This window comes from Carassius gibelio, chromosome A18 (genome assembly GCF_023724105.1).
Source record: "Carassius gibelio isolate Cgi1373 ecotype wild population from Czech Republic chromosome A18, carGib1.2-hapl.c, whole genome shotgun sequence".
Lineage (NCBI taxonomy): Eukaryota > Metazoa > Chordata > Actinopteri > Cypriniformes > Cyprinidae > Carassius > Carassius gibelio.
Genome location: NC_068388.1, coordinates 14,743,554 through 14,762,791, shown reverse-complemented (window position 1 = coordinate 14,762,791; position 19,238 = coordinate 14,743,554). Strand labels below are relative to the sequence as shown.

At 38.0% G+C, this 19,238-nt stretch overlaps 1 protein-coding gene across 1 annotated transcript; it reads right to left on the bottom strand.

Moving 5' to 3' along the window:
* Nucleotides 1-3,141: 3,141 nt before the first annotated feature.
* Nucleotides 3,142-19,238, bottom strand: LOC127934121 (inositol-trisphosphate 3-kinase A). Its single transcript, XM_052531286.1, has 8 exons — nucleotides 18,785-19,238; nucleotides 13,734-14,626; nucleotides 7,711-7,810; nucleotides 7,385-7,598; nucleotides 7,003-7,207; nucleotides 5,941-6,042; nucleotides 5,518-5,589; nucleotides 3,142-5,364 (listed from the first exon to the last, which is right to left on the bottom strand). The coding sequence occupies exons 1-8, from the start codon at nucleotides 19,236-19,238 to the stop codon at nucleotides 5,149-5,151; spliced, it is 2,256 nt and encodes a 751-aa protein (XP_052387246.1). The 3' UTR covers nucleotides 3,142-5,148.

Genomic DNA, 19,238 nt, shown 5'->3' with positions numbered 1-19,238 from the left:
CTCTATCCAGGTATATTATTAGGCTTAAGAGAGGGGTGTGCGGACAGTGACACTTCTTCTGTCTCTTCTTAAAGAGGTGTTAGTTCTGTCTAAGCAGAGAAAGAGTCTGTGTTACCAGCTGTGGAAGTTTGAGCTGGTAACACACAGCAACAGTCATCTTTCAGGAGCTGGTTGCACGCCTGTATGTTCAGTCCTCGTCCACTAGGTGTCCTTATAGTTTAAGTGTTTCTAAATGTGCGAAATACTATGTGATAGTGACTTTCTGTAAACATAAGAGACTGATGCAGCACTGGTTGTGGTTCAAAGCCTTCTGTTTTGTAATTGTGGTGTCTGCCAGCACTCGAGTTTGTGCGACAATTTAAATGGTTTTGACTGTTGTATTTAACAGCATTTAGATAGTTAACCGTTTTGTTGACGTGAACCGGTATGAGGTAATCCTCGAGACTAATCTGAACATTCGGTTCGGGACAAACAAACAGGGCGGAGGATGTAAATCAGATGTTTACTGATGATCCTCAGCAATAGAACAAAGTGTTCAGCTGTTCTGATGTCATCCAGCGGTTCAGGAACCCATCTGTTGTGCAACTTGAGGAAGAAGAGCTTCTCTCCACGCAGGAAAACTAGAGTACAGTGGGGGGCGGGGTTTCGCTACTTTAGAAAATAAGTAGAAAGAATAGAGAATGCTAAAGTCTCTTTTGTTTTTAAATAAAACAAGTAGTTCGAATAGAAATAGAATATAGAGTGCTAGAGTTAGAGGGTAAAATTAAGTTGAAAGAGATGTATTTTCAGCCATTTCTTGAAAATGATTGAGGTGGGCAGGTCATTCCACCAGGAGGGAACAGTTCATAAAAAAGTCCTTGAAAGTTTATCACATGTTGGATGCAAAATGTTTCGTGCATTTTAGTCACATGTATTTTATACAATATTTCAAAAGTTTAGCCCACTTGGGAAAATCAATTCCATGGCAAGTTTAAAAGTAGCCCTATTCTGTGGAAAAACACGGACTTGGCAACCCTGCGTCCAAAAAGAGCAGCAGGATTCAGATCAGAAATTCAGTGGGAGCGGGACTAAGAAGACATTTTGATAAATTAAGAAATCCAGGCTTGCATTCTGTCGATTTGTCCTACCCTGACACATTTTATTTATGTTTTTAGGTCCAAAAATAGGACATATGGTCACCCTAGGAAATCATCACTTGACAGGAATATAATATTAACCATGATAAAATGAGAAGTATCATTGTAATCCCAATCATTTCCAAAACTGGCTCCTCACTCATAAGAATGTTTTATTCTATTTATTTATTGGGGATTTTTTTTTAAAGAGGTATCTTATGCTTACCAAGGCTGCATTTATTTTCTTTAAAAAAAAAAATACAATGTAGTAGGCCTATTACAGGTTAAAGTGACTGCTTTGTTTATTAATATCTTTTAAAGGGGTCATATGATGCTGCTAAAAAATAACATATTTGGTGTAATGCAATGTGTTTATGCGGTTTAAAGTATTCTCCTCTATGCCCCGCAGTTGTTGTTTTTTACAAAGCTCATCAGTCTGAAAAGCGAGGTGTGCTCTGATTGGCCAGCTATCCAGTGCACTGTGATTAGCCGAATACCTAATGCGTGTGATGGTACCTTAACATATTGTGATGCCCTGTCCAACCAGAGTAAATAGACATAAATATTAAAATCCATTACAAATGTGATATAAACATGATTTCTAGCGTGTCCTCTTTTGGAAGGCCAAACGCAGTGTTGCCAACTTAGCGACTTTGTCGCTAGATTTAGCGACTTTTCAGACCCCCATAGCGACTTTTTTCCAAAAAAGCGACTAGCGACAAATCTAGCGACTTTTTTTGACAGACCTTATTTAGTCTCCGAGACTCTCCGACACTGCCGCACGAGCTCTCTCTCTCTCCCAGCGTGCACACACGCCTCTCTCTGTGCATCTGTTATGTTCAGCGAACAGAGAGGAGCAGCACTTTCAGTTAAAAAAATATATTCTGTTGCTTCTAACTCTATTTTACATACAAGTATAGCCGAAATCACAGTACAATCATTATCTTAGTCTTATATGTGATTTCATTTGACATTGTCATGAATAGGATGAATTCAGTCATTATAATATTAATTCCGTTGTCGGACAACAGAAACATTAAAATATAATAATTAAAAACTGTTATTGAGAATTTTAGCTGCCTTAAAATGCAGTACATGAGCACAGAAAGGGCAAGATAATATGACGCACTTACGTCATGAATATGCTAATTAGCATATGACCGTCATCTAGTGACATTTAGCGACTTTTCAGGCAGGGTTTAGCTACTTTCCATCGAAAGAAGTTGGCAACACTGGCCAAACGAAGTAGTTTTGCTTTCTCAACCAAACAGCATCACACACACCGTGGCCTTGAGGCTGGCTTGAGTGAGCGGAGGTGGGCGGGCCTGTGAACGGGAGTGGCTGGCGGATTCCTTTGGGTTTGTGGCAACCACATGTGAGAACCCCGGGCTGGACTCCGCTTCTTCCACGGTGAAAGCCGACGGCGATCCGCAGTGCAAAGTTGATGTATTTCCTCAGTGACCAGCACGGATCAGCTCCAGGCATGACAACGCGGATATCGTCCTCTTTTGGAAAGCCGAACAAAGTAGTTTCGCTTTCACAACCAAACACACAGTGTCTATGCGACATGGCGGCGACAACAACAATACTATTATGAGAATGAAAGGTACGTCTTCTTTCTTTGTGTAAACATCTGGGCGGTGTTATGCAAATATTTCCACAGTGACATAGATATGTGGGGGCGTGGTTGACTTAACTTTTATAAAGAATATCTCTTTGGATTTGAGACCTTAGTCTTTGCAACTTTACAGATCTTCTTCATGCACCAAGGGTTTGTAACACTTCAAAGAGAAAGGAAAAATTTAAATTGCATCATAAGACCCCCTTTAAAATATATATTTTTTGTTGTGTTTGTGCGTGTTGTCAAAGCTGAATTTTGAGCAGCCTTTACTCCAGTCTTCAGTGTCACGTTCCTTCAGAACATTTTTGTGAAAGAGATTTAACTGAACCCAAACAGTGTGATATAGTGTTTTGAAAATAATTTCCTTAAGTAATGGTGAATCAGGAAGTGAAAAGGAGACACACAGAATAATAGTTCCAGTTTATTGGATTATATTATTGGCTTTCAAGACAACGATTCAAGGTGATGTAAGTACAGGTGCTCAGCATGTCAGCAAGTTATCTCAAATTGTATTAAATGGGTTGAAACAACTCAAAAAGGCATCACACCATCCAGTTCTCTTTCCAATATAAAACATGTATTTCAACACTTATTTCAACATTTTGAATGACACACAATACTTTGTATAACCTGTAAACAATGACGTGGATCTCCAAAAGAATGTGTGAGACATTTTGTTCACCAGTCAGATGGGGAAATAATGACAGTTGGAATGTTGTGTTGGAATGTTGACAGATACACCAACCGACAGTGTGCAGGTCCGCTCACGACAGAAAATACAATCTCTGAAGCTAGGATAAAAAATAAAACAGTGGTAGAACACCAGATTTCGTAAACCAACATCAACAAAAAGTATCCAGATGAGGTAATCACTTTAAAATGATGGTTGTTGTGATATTGTGCAAGAGGATATCATCTTTTTTTGTCTGAAATTGAGTATTTCAGAGTTACAACCTGAAGCAAACATGAAGTGACGATGGAAAAAATGTTTTGTTTGTCTTTTTTTTTTATTTAAGCTGACCACAGCACCTAATTTGAGAACTACTGTGCATCGGCAGTGAGATGACATCAGTGGCCCTAACACTTACAATCCGCTCATGCACACCAAAATACATTTTCCACCACAGCTGAGAGATCAACCATCAGATTTGTTCATGCAAATAAGCCGTGATCACTACGAAGCTGAACTCCTGCGTATTATGGTGTCGAAAGATCTGCTGTTGGAGGCCATTCTGCTGTGTGTACCAACACAAATGCTCACAAAACTATTTATTTAAAGAAAAAAAAATATCAGTTTAATAGTCATTGGTCCACATTAAGAGGGTTAACCTCTCAGACTTAATCTGAATTTGCATGCATTTGGCTAACTTAGAAACCAAACCATATGACTAACACTGCAAACCGGCCAGTCTGATTGGTTACCTTAAAAACCAATGAAACAAGTGTGAACACGCTGTTCCAGCAACAAGTGTATGACTATCAATTATACCTGTTATATAGCTTTTGTGTCTTTGTAACCATGGCTAGTTTTAAGAAACACTGCATCTATTTCTCGTCAATAAAATACAATCTTGGTAGGGTTTAGCTGTCCTCTTTGGTAAGTTAAGTGCAAAAAAATGTTTGTGCTGAACTCTACTACCCTATTTCTGACGAACGCCAATCTGTTAACTGCTTGGTAGTAATTAAACTTCTGCTTTGTTGACTGAACCGTTTAAATGGTGACAGTCTGCTAAATTCAACAGGACATATGAGTCATGGAAATATCATACCTGATCTGTGTCAACAAGATTAGACGACCACAGGAAATAAAAAAAAAAAAAGCAGTAGTCGGCCTGTAGTTTTGCACTTGGACCACGTTTCAGAAATAAATGAGGTATGGCTTAAGACTACAGAAATAAAACAAAATGAAAGCAAAAACCTTAATTATTATAATATACATGTATAAAGGAAAATTAAATTAGTACTATTTACATAACCATGAAAAACCCAAAGAAAAATTTACAGGGAAAACGAAAAACGAAAAAAGCACATTCCAGTTTGATAGTGTTATCATTTTTGTAGGTAAAAAAAAAATAAAATAAAAGGGAAGTGAACGTGACATATATTCATAAACGAATAATCATTGCGGTGCGCCCTTAAAACGATAGTTCTGTTGCTCCTCAAGTCTGTTTGGGTTCAGTATCTTGACTGCGGTGGAGCTTCTGTGGATCTGCAGGACCACACGTGCAAAAAAATAAAAAAATAAAAGCTTGACAACAAAATGTGCTAGACTTTTTCCACTCGTATTTTGTTCGCCTTTTATCTCTCCCGACAGCACACTCATCTCAGGACTAGTATCCTGTTGTGCGCCTCCCTCCATCAGCATGTCCCTACACGTGATGCTTCGGGCTCAGGCACGTTTCTGTACATCCATCAGGGCGAGGTCGCGTCCTGCAGCATGTCTCCAAAGATCTGAATGAGGTTGTCCAGACCCCACAGGTACCCGTCCTCCCGGTTTCCCTCGGCCCAGGGCGTGCGGTGGTCCAGGGTTTGGGATGGTGGCAGTGGGATGGTTTTACCGAAGTCTATCATCCATACTCGAGCCAGGCCTGAAGCATCGTGCACGAACAGCAAAGAACTCCCAACCACCTGATGAGAAACAAAACAGTGTCTTACAGTTGTACATTTACAAAGCAAAGTTTTAAGCTTATGAAACATGACTTCTTGTGTTCCAGAGATAAGAATTCATTTGGCCCGGGGCAGGAAAAACATTTCACAACATAGAAAGAACAGATTCCTCACCTCATGTGTCCTGAAGAACTCTGACGTCTCTAGAGCGCTGCGCAGCTCCTCCAGTCTCTGTAGATAACTCCTCTGAAAGAAGAAAAAATAAAGTTCTTGGATCCTGATTGGTTAATACAGCTTTCCAGTGCTGCTAAAATGCTAATATAGCACTATTGCAAGAAACACCTGGAAGTTATTTAGAGTACAATGCAATATAGGTATAGAAATTATGAATATGATTTCCCCATAGTAACACCTGTCAGCTGTAACTACAGTAATTCACTAATTTTACAGTCACTGAAGGTCAAAAGAGCACTTCAGAGAAAGAAACATTATAAGTTTTTTCTTATCAAATAAGACAGGAAAGTAATTGGCTAAATGTAATGGACTAAAAGCTCCAGTGCAGTGTTAAAACGGTTCATTTCCTTTGGGGCAGCGTACCAGTAACTGTGTTTTTCCATCCACAAAGTCACACAAGGCCTTCATCACCTGCTCCTTATGTTTGGTTTTTTTAAAGCTGGTGTTGCGTGTGCCATCTGCTTTCTAAACAGAAAAACAAAGAGTGTGAACAGAGTTGAAGAGTTTTAATAGTAACAAAAAAGTGCACTTGTCAATTTCATATCTATAAACCGCAAACATGCATTCAGGAAGAAGCTATGACATGCATTTGATACTTTATGTCACCATTTATACTTAGATCACAAATAGCAACTCATTGATTTTACTAAATCACATCTATAAATAGGTTTAATTAATGTTGTTATCTGTATCTCTTAAAATACTTATATATATATATATATATATATATATATATATATATATATATATATATAGTGTTCCCGTAGCTCAAGTGGTAGAACATTGTGTTATCAAGCACAATGTTGGGGGTTTGAATCCCAGGGAACACGTTAGGAGGAAATTGTTAGCCTGAATGCAATGTAAGTCGCTTTGGATAAAAGCGTGTGTATATATATATATATATATATATATATATATATATATATATATATATATATATATATATATGAAGTCTTTAAAAAAATATATATATATATTCTCATCAATGCTGCATTTATTTGATAAAAAAAATAACTGTAGTGTATATTGTTAGAAAAAGAATCCTGAAAAGAATCCTAAGAAAAAGTATTACAGGTTCCAAAAAAATATTAAGCAGCACTGATAATAAATCGGCATATCAGAAAGATTTCTGAAGGATCATGTGACACTGAAGACTGGAGTAATGATGCTGAAAATTCAGCTTTGCATCACAGGAATAAATTCGATTTTAATGTATACTAAAATAGAAAAAAGTTATTTTACATCATAATAATATTTCAGAATATTATATTTTTCCCTGTATTTTTGATCAAATGAATGCAGCCTTGATGAGCATAAGAGACTCCTGTAAAAAAAAAAAATGTAAATGTTCTTATCCCAAATGTTTGACTGGTAGTGTATATTATATGAACTCTTTCAGTTGTGTTTGCACTCATGATCTCTCACCTTGATGCCCTCTATGCGGAAGCCAAGAGTGGCGGTGGAGCTCAGTGTCTCCCTCCACTGCATGTATCGAGGTTTGAGAACCGCCTGCTGGGCTCTTTCCTCCGGACTGGGTGCTCCTGGATCCACTGCCACCATTTTTTCATACATGTCCTTCCTCAGACGAGGATGCTCACGAGCCTTCACCAGCTCTTCCTCCAGGTATGTCCTGTGGTTAAAAAACACCAAACCCAATTAATCAAACCACAGCCTTCACACAACATTTGTGACATCACCCTCACTCTGCCATCCTCTGCATGTGTGCGTCTTATTCTTTACTATATATTTAGTTTGTTTGGTTGGGGCGTTTTTTTCTATTCTTGTTAATCTCGAAGCTTTTTCTCACCTGCTTCCCATCTTGCAATCCATGATCGAAGGGGAGTCGAAGTGTGTCAGCAGATCATCCATAAGGTTGTAATCCTGGCCGTTCTGCTGCACAGTACCGTAGTATCCAGGAACAAACGGCCGGAGGTTGTCATTCATCAGCTTATCGAGACACTGCTGCTCACATTCACAATACTTCTTCAACAGCTTCCCATACTCGCCTGCCTGGAAATGATCTACACACAAAGAGGCAAAAACAGGGTTCATTTCATCAGTCCAAAACGACGGGCGGCAGTCTTTTCAGATACAAGCGTTTTCCTCAATACAAGAATGAGAAGCTGTTTTTACCTGCGTGGCCCGCGAGCTGAACCCAAGGATATAGTTTCTTGAATGAGACCACAAATGGAGAGCAGTGCACCATGGTCTTTAACTTCCTCCACGATTTAGCCTGAAATCAAAGGTCGCATATGCACAGATGAGACGTTTTCTTTCATTTAGAAATCATTTTTAAAACAGAACAGACTAAATACGTGAAACAAAGCACATCTTTTACTCTCTTAACAAACATTGACTTGAGTTTTTTTCAGGCATTGGAGGTAAAGTCCCAGACTGAGGTCTTTATCAGTGACACGAGGTCAACAAAGAAGCCGTGACGCGCATGGTCTCACAGACTAAAGATTATTGATTACACGGCTCTGATCGATGACGAATGTGTGCGTGTGGGAAATGACATAACCCAGCTGTTTGCACGGGAACAAAAAAAAACCTCTTCACGAATTCCTGGGATGCCACTCAAACTTTCACATTCACAATCACTGACTACTTCCTTCCCGTAATTCCCTAAATGTTTTTTGCTTTGTCGGGTACACAGAAACAACGTAAAAGCTCTTCCTGGAATGAGCAGTTTACAGAATATGCCTGGTACGTGACCTTATATAACTTGTGAAAAACTACTGGAGAACACTACTTAAAATTATTATAATAAAAATAAAGTTTTTTTTAACAATTATATAATTATTATAACAATCACAACAACCATTTTTAATCACATCATTTTATATTGAATTGGGAAAAAAATTATAATAATAGTAATTTCTCCCTTTCAGGTCTGTTTTCTTTATTTTCCCTCTTTACACTTCATACATTCATCCCCTCTTTCAACGTGTGCTCTGTAAATTCAACAGCTCTCTCTCCACACTTTGACGACACTATAGTCAACAGAAGACACACGACGCCTCATATAAAGCCTTTCTTCCTGTCCTTCTGCCTACTTATACACACTTCTTAAAACTTCAGGCAAAGTATTAATTACAATTCACTTTCCAAACGGGCACCATATGCCCTGCAGTTTATGAACGGAAACGGTATTTCATGTGTTTAGACATGACCATTTCTTGCCCAAAATGTCTTTATCTATTGTGAAAATTCAAACTGGTCATATCCACCACTGTTAAACAATGACACCATAATGTTTAATGCTTCTATACCTCATATTGAGTGTAAAATATGCTAACGACTGATGACTGTCATACCATTCTGATCATTCCAGGCCTTCAGGAGAGTCACAGTGAGAGCCAACCTTGGGTCAAAGGTCAAACCCACCCTGGACAAACAGAGCCGCTCTATCTTCATGTCTGACTTATCTCAAGGGCTCACACACACACACACACACACACACACACACACACACACACACACACAGGGTTTATTTCAGGGTCATTTGTCAGGTTACTATTGTTATTGGACAGATCTACTGCACATCTGATCCAGAGAACACACAGAACCCATTTATTACAGTTTATATATTTTATTACAACATACTAAATATTACAGATCCCAAACTTTTGAATGGCAGTGTGTCTTACAAAAAAAATACAAAATACAAAAAAAATGTATATAAAACCTGCTTCACTGCTTAATATTTGAAAAAAAATATTTCTGCCAACTAAAACTCATGCAGTGCAACTAATATGAAGACAGAAACGAAAACCAAATCAAAAAAAGGAAACGATATTATACCCCATCATAAAACATGATTTATTGAGAAGGCAAGGTTAGTCCAGGTTGTAAAATATCATGCGCTGCTCCTCCTCAAGATATACACATAGATATTTATGACTTAATATTTTGTGATATTTGTAATAAAATAGTTTTTAAAATACTCATATATTCAGGGAAATAGGTTATTACTTTGTACTTAATTGTTTCACCACATTGGTCGTTACACCAATTTGATGTCATGAAATGGATTTTCTTTGAAAAGAATAGAACACGGACACTCCTATTTGTCATGGACCCTTTTGCCAAATCGACCCAGCAGTGTGTGCACGTGTGTGTGACCCGTGAAGGTCTCCTACCACGCAAGAGAGACAAATCAATGGCAGACAGAAAATGTATGGGCAAATACAAAGCATGCACAACCACACACTTCAAACAATCGTGCAGAGACCCACGAGCCCCGCACTGCCCTGTAACCACACATGCATCCGGGAAGCAGACTGAGCTGTCACACACTCACATCATGTGCATGGAGCACTGATTCTCTCTCTCTCTCTCTCTTTCTGTTGATTCCAGCTCTTTGGCTCACATGCACTTCTGCAGCTCAGATGTCTCTCTTATCAGATCTTTCTCGGATGTCTCCCCTACACCACCCCTCTCTGATCCTAACCCACCGTCCTCTGCTAGCTCCCATGAAGCACATGCACTCGTCCTGACCCCCATCCATTCACTCCCTTCTTACTACACTGACAAGATTATATAGAAATGTGTAAAAGAACATGTAAACAATGTCATGATATGAGGGCATTGCTATGTGGTGGCTAGGGTTATTTGAGTGCTTGCTTTTACTTACTAGCCCAAATGGACCTCGTTGCATTTTTTAATTTCCATTTTAGTTTTAGTAATTTTGTTAAGTGCTTTTGTCTTTTTTATTCGTTTTTTTATTTTTTTTATTTTAGTACTTATTAAATTGCTTTTTTTTAGTAAGTACGAGTGAGTCAAATCAAGTTCCAGTGTTGCCTGTCTTGGCAAACACTACTAATGTAATAAATGTGCTTTTCTGGGCTGCTTGTGTTTGAACACGCTGTAAAAACCCCACCCACCCCATCACCCACCTCCTCCCTCACTGCAGCCATCCAATTTCCACTTCTCCCCTCCATCTCGTACTTTTGATTTGTCTCTCTTTCTCGCTCTCCGAGTCATTTCAAAGAAGTTCCTAAAGCGTTTTCATAACAAAGACAAAACCAGTCCAACAGCTTCACACCCTCAGAGAGTAAAAGAGCCAGGAACACTGAGACCGAGACAGCAAGACGTATCTAGTACGGCGTCTTTCGCTTTGTCTTAGAAGTAGTGGAGCAAGCTTATGGCGGGAAATGAATTGTTTACAATAAGTGCAATGATGCGGGATTTGTTCACCAGGAAGGGAGTCAAAAGTATATTGCGCATACACACAGCTGTAAACAAATCTGTGTCATGACCACTGAAGTAAGACAAGACACAGATTAAGAAAGAGAAGAAGAAACAGAAATGAGAAGCAACACCATATATGGATTCATGGTTACTTAGCGACAAAGGAACCGCCCACAACTCAGTTTTCCATGACAGTGTGAGTGACGATGGCTCAATGATGGCATCTGAGTGTGTGTCTGTGTGAGTAGGCCTGGGGATGTCAACAAACTGACAAAAAATGACTAATAATTGTGAATATGCAGCTTGGATTAGTTAATAAAAGCAAATGCAAAGGAAAAAGGTTTGTATATGATAACCAACAAAATAAACTCTGACAGGGCGATCAAGATTTTCTTAGGCTTATTACAATGTGACTGATAAATAAATAAAATGACTCTGAATTATTTTATCATGTGAGAAGAATCGTGCCGTGACATGAGAGACTAGCACTTCGATGTAAACTACCGTTTAAAAGTTACATGTTTTTTTTTTTTTGTTAATACTTTAATTCAATAAGGAAACATTAGGAAGATCATTGATTTTGGATAATAATAAAAAAAAAGAGCATTATGGTTTCCACAAAAATCTTCAGAGGCACAACTGTTTTCAACAAGGATAATAATAACAAGAATAATAATAATAATAAGGTTCTGGATCACCATATTAGCTTATTAGAATGATTCTTGGATCATGTGACAATGCCATCAAAGAAATAAATGACATTTTAAAACATTTAAAAAGAAAACAGTTAATTAAAGTTGTAATAATATTTCATAATATATCTGTTTTTCTGATCAAATAAAATGTAGCCTTGGTGAGGATAAAATATTAATTTCTAAAACATTTAAACAATATTTCAGACGCTTTTGTACAGTAGGAAATGGTTTTCTCAGTACAAGTCATTTAAAGACTGTAGCGCTCATTACTAAAATATCTGACCATAGAATGCTGCCTTTGACCAATCAGAATCCAGAGTATTCCGGTATTCCATAGAACCATATAATAAAGAAATATGTTGTTTGCCATCCAGAAAAAAAAAAAAAAAGTGCAGGAAGGATGGAGAGATTATGAGGAGCCAGCGGACTTCCTGACAGTCATTCTCTCTGGACTGATTCATCCTGATTCACGGATCAGCCAGATATACACAAAACATTAACGTTAATCATTTGGACACTGGGAGACTGAGCAGGAAATTGGAGATTAGTATAGAACTGCTGATGAACTGTATATTGTATGATATCAGGCCTGTTTCTGAGGACTCTGGTTATTTTACAGCAGAGACATAAAAAGCGAATTCAAATGAGATGATTCTCACAGGCTAACTCACTTTAAATTGGAGATAACTGTAAGACCTTTCAAATAAAACAACACCGTTTTATCCAAATTAACTCGAGCCACATTCAAAGTAATATACACTGTATCAGAACAACTGTTCTTGAAATTATACCAGTGACCTTCGTGTTGCTAGCGTCATGTTTTACCAATTGAGGTTCAGTAGCAAGCTTTTTTTTAGTGCACAGATCACTAGATCAGTCAGTGGACGTGAGTTACTATTCTAATCAGAAATATGAAGTCACTCAAAGATTCTGTCTGCAACCGGAGCAAGTAAATGGTGCCCAGTTTCAGGTGGATTATCCATCCAGACAGACATAAAAACATACGGAGCACATGTCGGACTGACAAAGACACCAGGGATTTGAGGGATTTTTCCAGAGTTTGACTCCTCTATCAGTCATCTATGAATGACTAGGACAGTGAGTGTATTATAAAGTCAATCAGTGACATTTGAAGATAATGTCACATTTGTATTTTTTTTTTTTATGTTCCAGTCCAGAAACTATAGTTTCTATTCTTCACCCTCAGAGTTTCGTTCATGTTTTAAAAACACCCCCATTAGCATTATAGGCATATCTTACTCACATTTAGTCTTTTCACATTTAAAAGCCAAATATAGCTACTAACTTTCCACAGAACCCAAAAATCATCTCTCTCTAAAGAGTCTCACCCATCAACTGTTCCAAGAGCCAACAATATAATTCTGAAACTAAAAAAAAAAGGTTTGCTCAGAAAAAAACGAAACTACAATTTTTCAGTAACCTTTTCGATGAGTTCTAGTAATGTATAAAACAGCAGGTTCTGGTTTTAGATGTGCATGTCAATGCATCTTAGATTCACCACTTTCACAATACAAAAGTTGGTGGTGCACAGATATGGAGCTAAAAATAGCTGTGCTTTCTAATAAATGGTTTCAGTCTGACTCCGTTTTCAAACATTTTCAAAATCATCATTCTTGCACGCCCGCTGAAGCTTAAGAATCGCTACAGATCAACAGCAACTCAAGAACATGGCAGCTGTAGTCAGATATAATGTTGAGAAGTTCAATGACAGGCAGCACAAGAGCCCATGTCTGCTACAGGACATGACAATAAAGTTGATAATACAGTGTTGGTGCACAAACTTCTCAAAAGCCCTTCCACTAGCTTAACTTTCCCCCAAAAATGAAATTCTATTAAAGGTTCAATGCTTATTAATTGCTATTATTTGAACTTAGGAGTGCTTTTCTGACATACTTAAGTAGGACTTACATATTTCTACATCTACTGTGTGTTATATATGGTTACGGTGTACCACTGAATGTACTGACAAGAATTCATGATAAATGTATGCCATGAATTAAGACACGTAGTCGTGAAAGTGGACTCAGGTGACCTTTTATTTAATTAATATTAGATTGTCTACAAGTCCTGTACACTTTTAAGGCTTAAAAGTACACTAGACGTGCACATTCAATACAATTAAACTCATTTCTTTTTCACAGGGGTAAAACTACCCATTATGAAAATAAAAACGGATGCAACAGATCTATCTGTATAATGGGAATTTTAAAATAATAAGGACTAAAATAGTGAAGGCTGGACACTTACCCCTGTCAGTTCATCAGGACTGCCGATCATGTTGGGGGACAGACTGCCGGGCTCAATGTCACTGCCCGTGAAATCATCCTCAGATTCCTCAAACGACGAGGCAGAGGATAATCCAGCCGAGGAGGAGCTGGACAGTTTCCTGTGGAGCAGAGAGGGCGCAGGGGAGCCTCCGCAGCCGCTGTCCGAGCAGGGCGAGTCGTCATCGGGATGCAGGTCCAGTGAAAAGCCGCCCATGCTTAAAGTCAAATCACCGATGTGAGGACTGTCCTGACCGGGTCCAAAATCATCATGGGTGACTATCAGTGTGGGAATAATCCTTGGGAACGGGTTTGAAGCGTGTTGCTCCACTTCTCCACCCAGTCGATCTGACACGGAGGACGGTTGCAACGTACTTTTGGTCATTTTATGGTTTGCTAACGGCGACGAACAGCTGAAGTCTACTAAAAAGTCTGGTGTGTTCAGGCACTGGTTCACATTTTCCTCCGAGACTCTGCCTGGAGTCACGGCACCTCCTTCTGAGACTCTTTCCATGTCCCACGGCGAGACGCAAAACTCATGGCTCTCCTCACGTTCTCCTTTCTGTCCGCTTTGGGAATCCGAGACAGAACTCTCGAAGTCAGTCTCCCGAGTCAGAAGTATCAAGTTTTCGGTCGCATGCTGATTACCGGAAGAACTCGCGTTCGAAATAAGTTTTAGCGGCTCGTGTACTCTCACATCCACAGAAGTCGTCCCCTCTTTAAAATCTTCTCGCCAGCACTTCTGAATAGATTGCAGCTCCTTGGTTTTCATCGGATTCTCGGTCACTGGTACGGCGGTGAACAAAACACTACTTGCAGTGCACGCGCGCTCGTGCGGAGCTTGCGAGTGCTGCCGCTGCTGGATGATGATTGGCCCTTACTGCCTACCGTACAGACACATGGCACTTTAAATGCCACGCCCACCGCCCAACGCTGCCGCACTGAAAGAGGTCTTTAACAGAAATATGTATTATTATTATTATTTATTTATTTATTTATTTTTTATTAAAGGGGCAGGACTATGTATATAAAATTCACAGCAAAAAGACGTAATCTGTACCACAACCCGAAAGGGACATTTCTAGAATTACTAAAAGCTCTTATACTTGTTAAAAAGTATGAACTATTAATCAGAGGGCAGAAGGTATTCATATTTCTCAGAAGTACTGATCATACTCATCATTCAGAGACCTTAGAAACGCATGTATTAAATATTATACACTAAGGTTCATATAGGGCTTCTGTTGAGGCAAGTCGAAATATTTCTGAAAACGAAAAACTACTATGCAATATTTGTAAAGAAGGAAAACTATATGGTACATGCTATTATAACAGGAACAGGGCAATAATTGCAAGAAGGAGAAAATATCTTATATCTCAAATATACATATGCTAATTTTCAGTTCTTTAAAAACATACACGTGGTCATGCCATGCTATTGCTTTTGTTGTTGTTGTTTTTTTGTACAGTTATGAATCACACCCCCTACACACACATTCACTCGATCACCACAAGTATAAGTTGTTATTAAACAAGCAAGTTTAATAAGTTTAATAAGTGATTCCAAAATTTACCGGAAGTGCTCTTCATCAATAGAATCCCATATGAATCATGGGGAAAAGCCGTATTATTCTTCCAATGCATTTTGATATTTATCTCCCTCTAGAGTTCAAAGAGGGGAAGTAAAACGTCTAAACCTTCTATAAATACTATGGTAACATACTGTATTGTGGTGATTGTTGTTCTTCCACAGAAGATTAAAAGTAACACAGATTTGGAAACGACATGACGGTGAGTAAATAATGGCAGAATTGTTATTTTTGCCATGAACTATTCCATCAACTAAGCAGCTTTTGTAAAACCTACACCACCCTGCATACATTCTTGTTTGCTCATCTTTACACAATTATTGCCAAACTGTATTACTGTAAGCAACCTGACACAATGACCTCAAGACATCTCTCAAAACAAGACCACCCTCACCACAATTACAAGCTATTCAGTACAAACCACAAAAGAGCTAGAATTGTGACATTTAAAAAAAATGCATTATATTTACTTGATATTTAATATTAACAAAATGATACAGTCAAAAGAAATGGAATGTAAATTGTACCAATGCGCACAGTTCTGTAAATACTGATATATATGTATAGGTTGCTGTATTATTGTGGCATAACACTCTTTCTGAGGTACAGGAAGTGTGAATTTCAGTAAGAAGAGCTCTTGCTGTGAGGCTGCATGACAAACCACAATGATGGCAAGCCATTCTGCATTCCTTTTTGCCTGACCTATATTAAGACTGATGCTTAGAGAACTGAATAAGCCAGGCAAGTATTTCTGATCTGTTAAGGTTTTTACTCGCATTGCCATGTCAGAGGAAATAGCCAGTGAAGTTCTACAGTATAATCCACACTCTTGATCAAAAGTTTTCAGTAAGAAAGGTCTTTTGAAATAACTTCATACTTATTCAGCAAGGATGCATGCAAATAATCACAAGTAAAGACATTTATGATGTTATAAGAGATTTCTAATTCGAATAAATGAGTTATTTTGAACTTACAATTCATCAAAGGATTCTGAAAAAAAAAATAACCATGTTTAAACAAGAAATATTAAGTAGCTCAGCTGTTTTCAGCTGTGATTCAAATGAAATCAGCATATTAGAATACTTCCTGAAGGATTGTGTGACAATAAAGACTGGAGTAATGGCTGCTAAGAATTCAGCTTTGCCTTGTTTTTACTGTATTTTTGGTCAAATAACAGAATAAATCTCACTAGATGTAAATCAATGTTTTTTTAACAGCTTAATAACACACTAAACTTGTGCTTACCGATTCAACCAGTATCAGATACTCCTCAATATGTTTTGCTTGAAAAATGTTTGCTAAACTTATTAACTATACAGTATGATGGCTGAAGTGAACATTGTTAACTTAGTTTTTCTTACTCATTATGAATCATAAGCCAATAAGCTCAACTGAAACTCCCTTCTTACCAGAGACAATCTTTGCTTTAAGTAGGAAAGAAGTCAGGACTGGAAAGCTGAATAGGTTGATAAACACTTTCAGAGGTTTATGAACATTTATGAACTTTAGTTAAAATTTACTAGTCCTCATTGTCCCTTCATAGTGTCCGGAGGAGCTCATGGACAAAATTAGAAACTATGAAAGAAATCACATAAGACTGCATATTGTTTGATTACCACAGAAACCAAATGAATGTGGAAATTCTCAGATGTTACAAGAGAGCGGATGACACTTATATGATTCACCAGTCGTTTAGGGATTGAACAAGTATGTTTAATTAGAATAAACGGAGCATAAATGTCACAAGAGTTTTACTCAATGTCACACAATCCTCTTTTCTGACTATCTCAGTTTTCTAAAACATTATTATTATGTTGTATTATAATAGTGTGTATCACACACACAAACACACAATGATTTATTATTATGTTTATTTTGTTCGTTTATTTTATTATCATTAAGTCTTCTTAATATGTCATTTTTATTAATTAATATACTATTTAATAATGCATTATAAAGATTGCAGAAGTGAATAGCTGAATAGCTTCTTTTTTCTACAGCATTTCAAACTCAGGCTTAAACCAGCAGGAGAAATGAGACCAATGCTCATTTAAAAACACCTTAAACCTTCGGTTCCCACAGTAAAAGCAGATCTAAATAGCAAACTGTAGACTGAGGTGGAGGGCAGTATCAGCACTTGACCATGCAGATTTACATGAAACATGAAAAGGAGAACTTGGAACAAAAGCGAAAAAGAGATTCTGAATAATGTTGTTTCACAAATGAATTTTTTTTTCTGCAAACTTAAATGGTTCAAAACACACCCTTTTCCTGAGATATCAAACAAGCACCAACATGTACAGGCAGTGATGTTTTAGGCATTTGTTTTTTTCAGGAGCCCTTTGGGAATGTTTGAGAAAGGCTGGTCCAAATCATCATTATTATTTTGAATTATTTTTATTGTAATGTCAGTTAGTTATATAACTGTTTCAGCACTATAATTAAGATATAATGCTCAGAGGCAACACACCCCAAAATATGTGCATGTGGAAACATCTTCAATGTTGAAGATGTAGTTAATTTATATAATATTTAATGACTTAAATCTATCCACCTTTTTCTTGTCATAAAAATGGGCATGAAAAATGTATATTATATTTAATTACTTAAATCTATCCACCTTTTTCTTGTCATAAAAATGGGCATTTGTAAATTCTATGGGTCTGACTTCCGGTCTGATCTGTGTCCAGCTATTTTTGCCTCCACAAAACAGTTTTACTGCTTGATACTGAACATTGGTGTGTCTTATATTGTATTATTTTAATGTTTAATCTTAATTATGAACACACTGGTTTGTAGTGCAAACAGTTTTAGTTTACTGGAAGTTGTTATTTTCCTCATTATTTAACGGTTAATGATCCGGAAGTCTCACCAATAGTCTTTCTTCTGTGTTGAAGAAAAGGGTGTATATTTAGTGTGGTACAATAGTGTTAAATCTAATCTAATAAATAATAAATACAATGAACAATGAAAGGACAGTGTGATAAAAAGATACAGTATGATACAATGGCATAGCAGCTGAGGTCTGGGTTGCAGTGACCGTATGTACAAGTAGTGCAGTGAAAATGTAAACGAGTACTGCAAGAATCCAGTTAAAAATGTAAACAAGTAGTACAATAGTGCAGTTGAAATGTAAAAACAGTAGTGACGAAGTACAGCTGAAATGTAAACCAATGAGGAACAGTTGAAAATACTACTGCATCTATGCAATGTTCAGTGGTATTGTGGTCAAGAAAGACAGGAGGGCAGCTGGTGAAACAGCTGATGTCCAGGATGGGATGGGTCTTTGGCCGCTCTACTGAGGCAGAGGGAGCTGAATAAGACCTCCAGAGAGGGCAGCAGGCAGCCGATGATCTTCTGGGCTGTGCTGATGATTCTTGAAGTGCTCTCCTGTTCGCTGCTGAGCAGCTGGCATACCACACAGAGATGCAGTACGTCAACTCACTCTCGATGGAGTGGTGATAGAAGGACACCAGCAGTTTTCTTGCAGGTGGTTCTGCTTGAGGATTCCCGAGGAAGGGGAGTCTCTGCTGTGCCTTCTTAACCGTTGCAGTGGTGTCGGTAGTCCATGAGAAATCCGAAGAGATGTGTGTGCCCAGGAACTTGAAAGCAGGGACCCTTTCCACACAGTCTCCATTGAAGTATAGTGGTTTAGGTACTGCACTGCTCTTACAAAAGTTTATTATGAGTGCTTTTGTTTTTAAGGAGTTCAGAATGAGACAGTTTTCTGAACACCACGCTGTAAGACTTTGAACTTCATCCATGTAGGCTGTCTTATCATCCCCTGAGATAAGTCCAACCACGGTTGTGTCGTCTGCAAACTGTGTTGATGGTGTTGGTGGGGTGGGTGGGAGTAAAGTCGTGTGTAGAGAGTCTAGAGAAGGGGGCTCAGCACACAT

What these genes read in the sequence shown, in the direction of transcription:
- LOC127934121 (XM_052531286.1), bottom strand. Translation starts at nt 19,238, where the DNA reads ATGTGTGCTGAGCCCCCTTCTCTAGACTCTCTACACACGACTTTACTC. An exon ending in CTATCACCACTCCATCGAGA is followed by an intron (nt 14,627 to 18,784) that starts GTGAGTTGACGT and finishes GTAGGCAGTAAG; the next exon opens with GGCCAATCATCATCCAGCAG. An exon ending in ATGGAAAAACACAGTTACTG is followed by an intron (nt 5,590 to 5,940) that starts GTACGCTGCCCC and finishes TTCTTCTTTCAG; the next exon opens with AGGAGTTATCTACAGAGACT.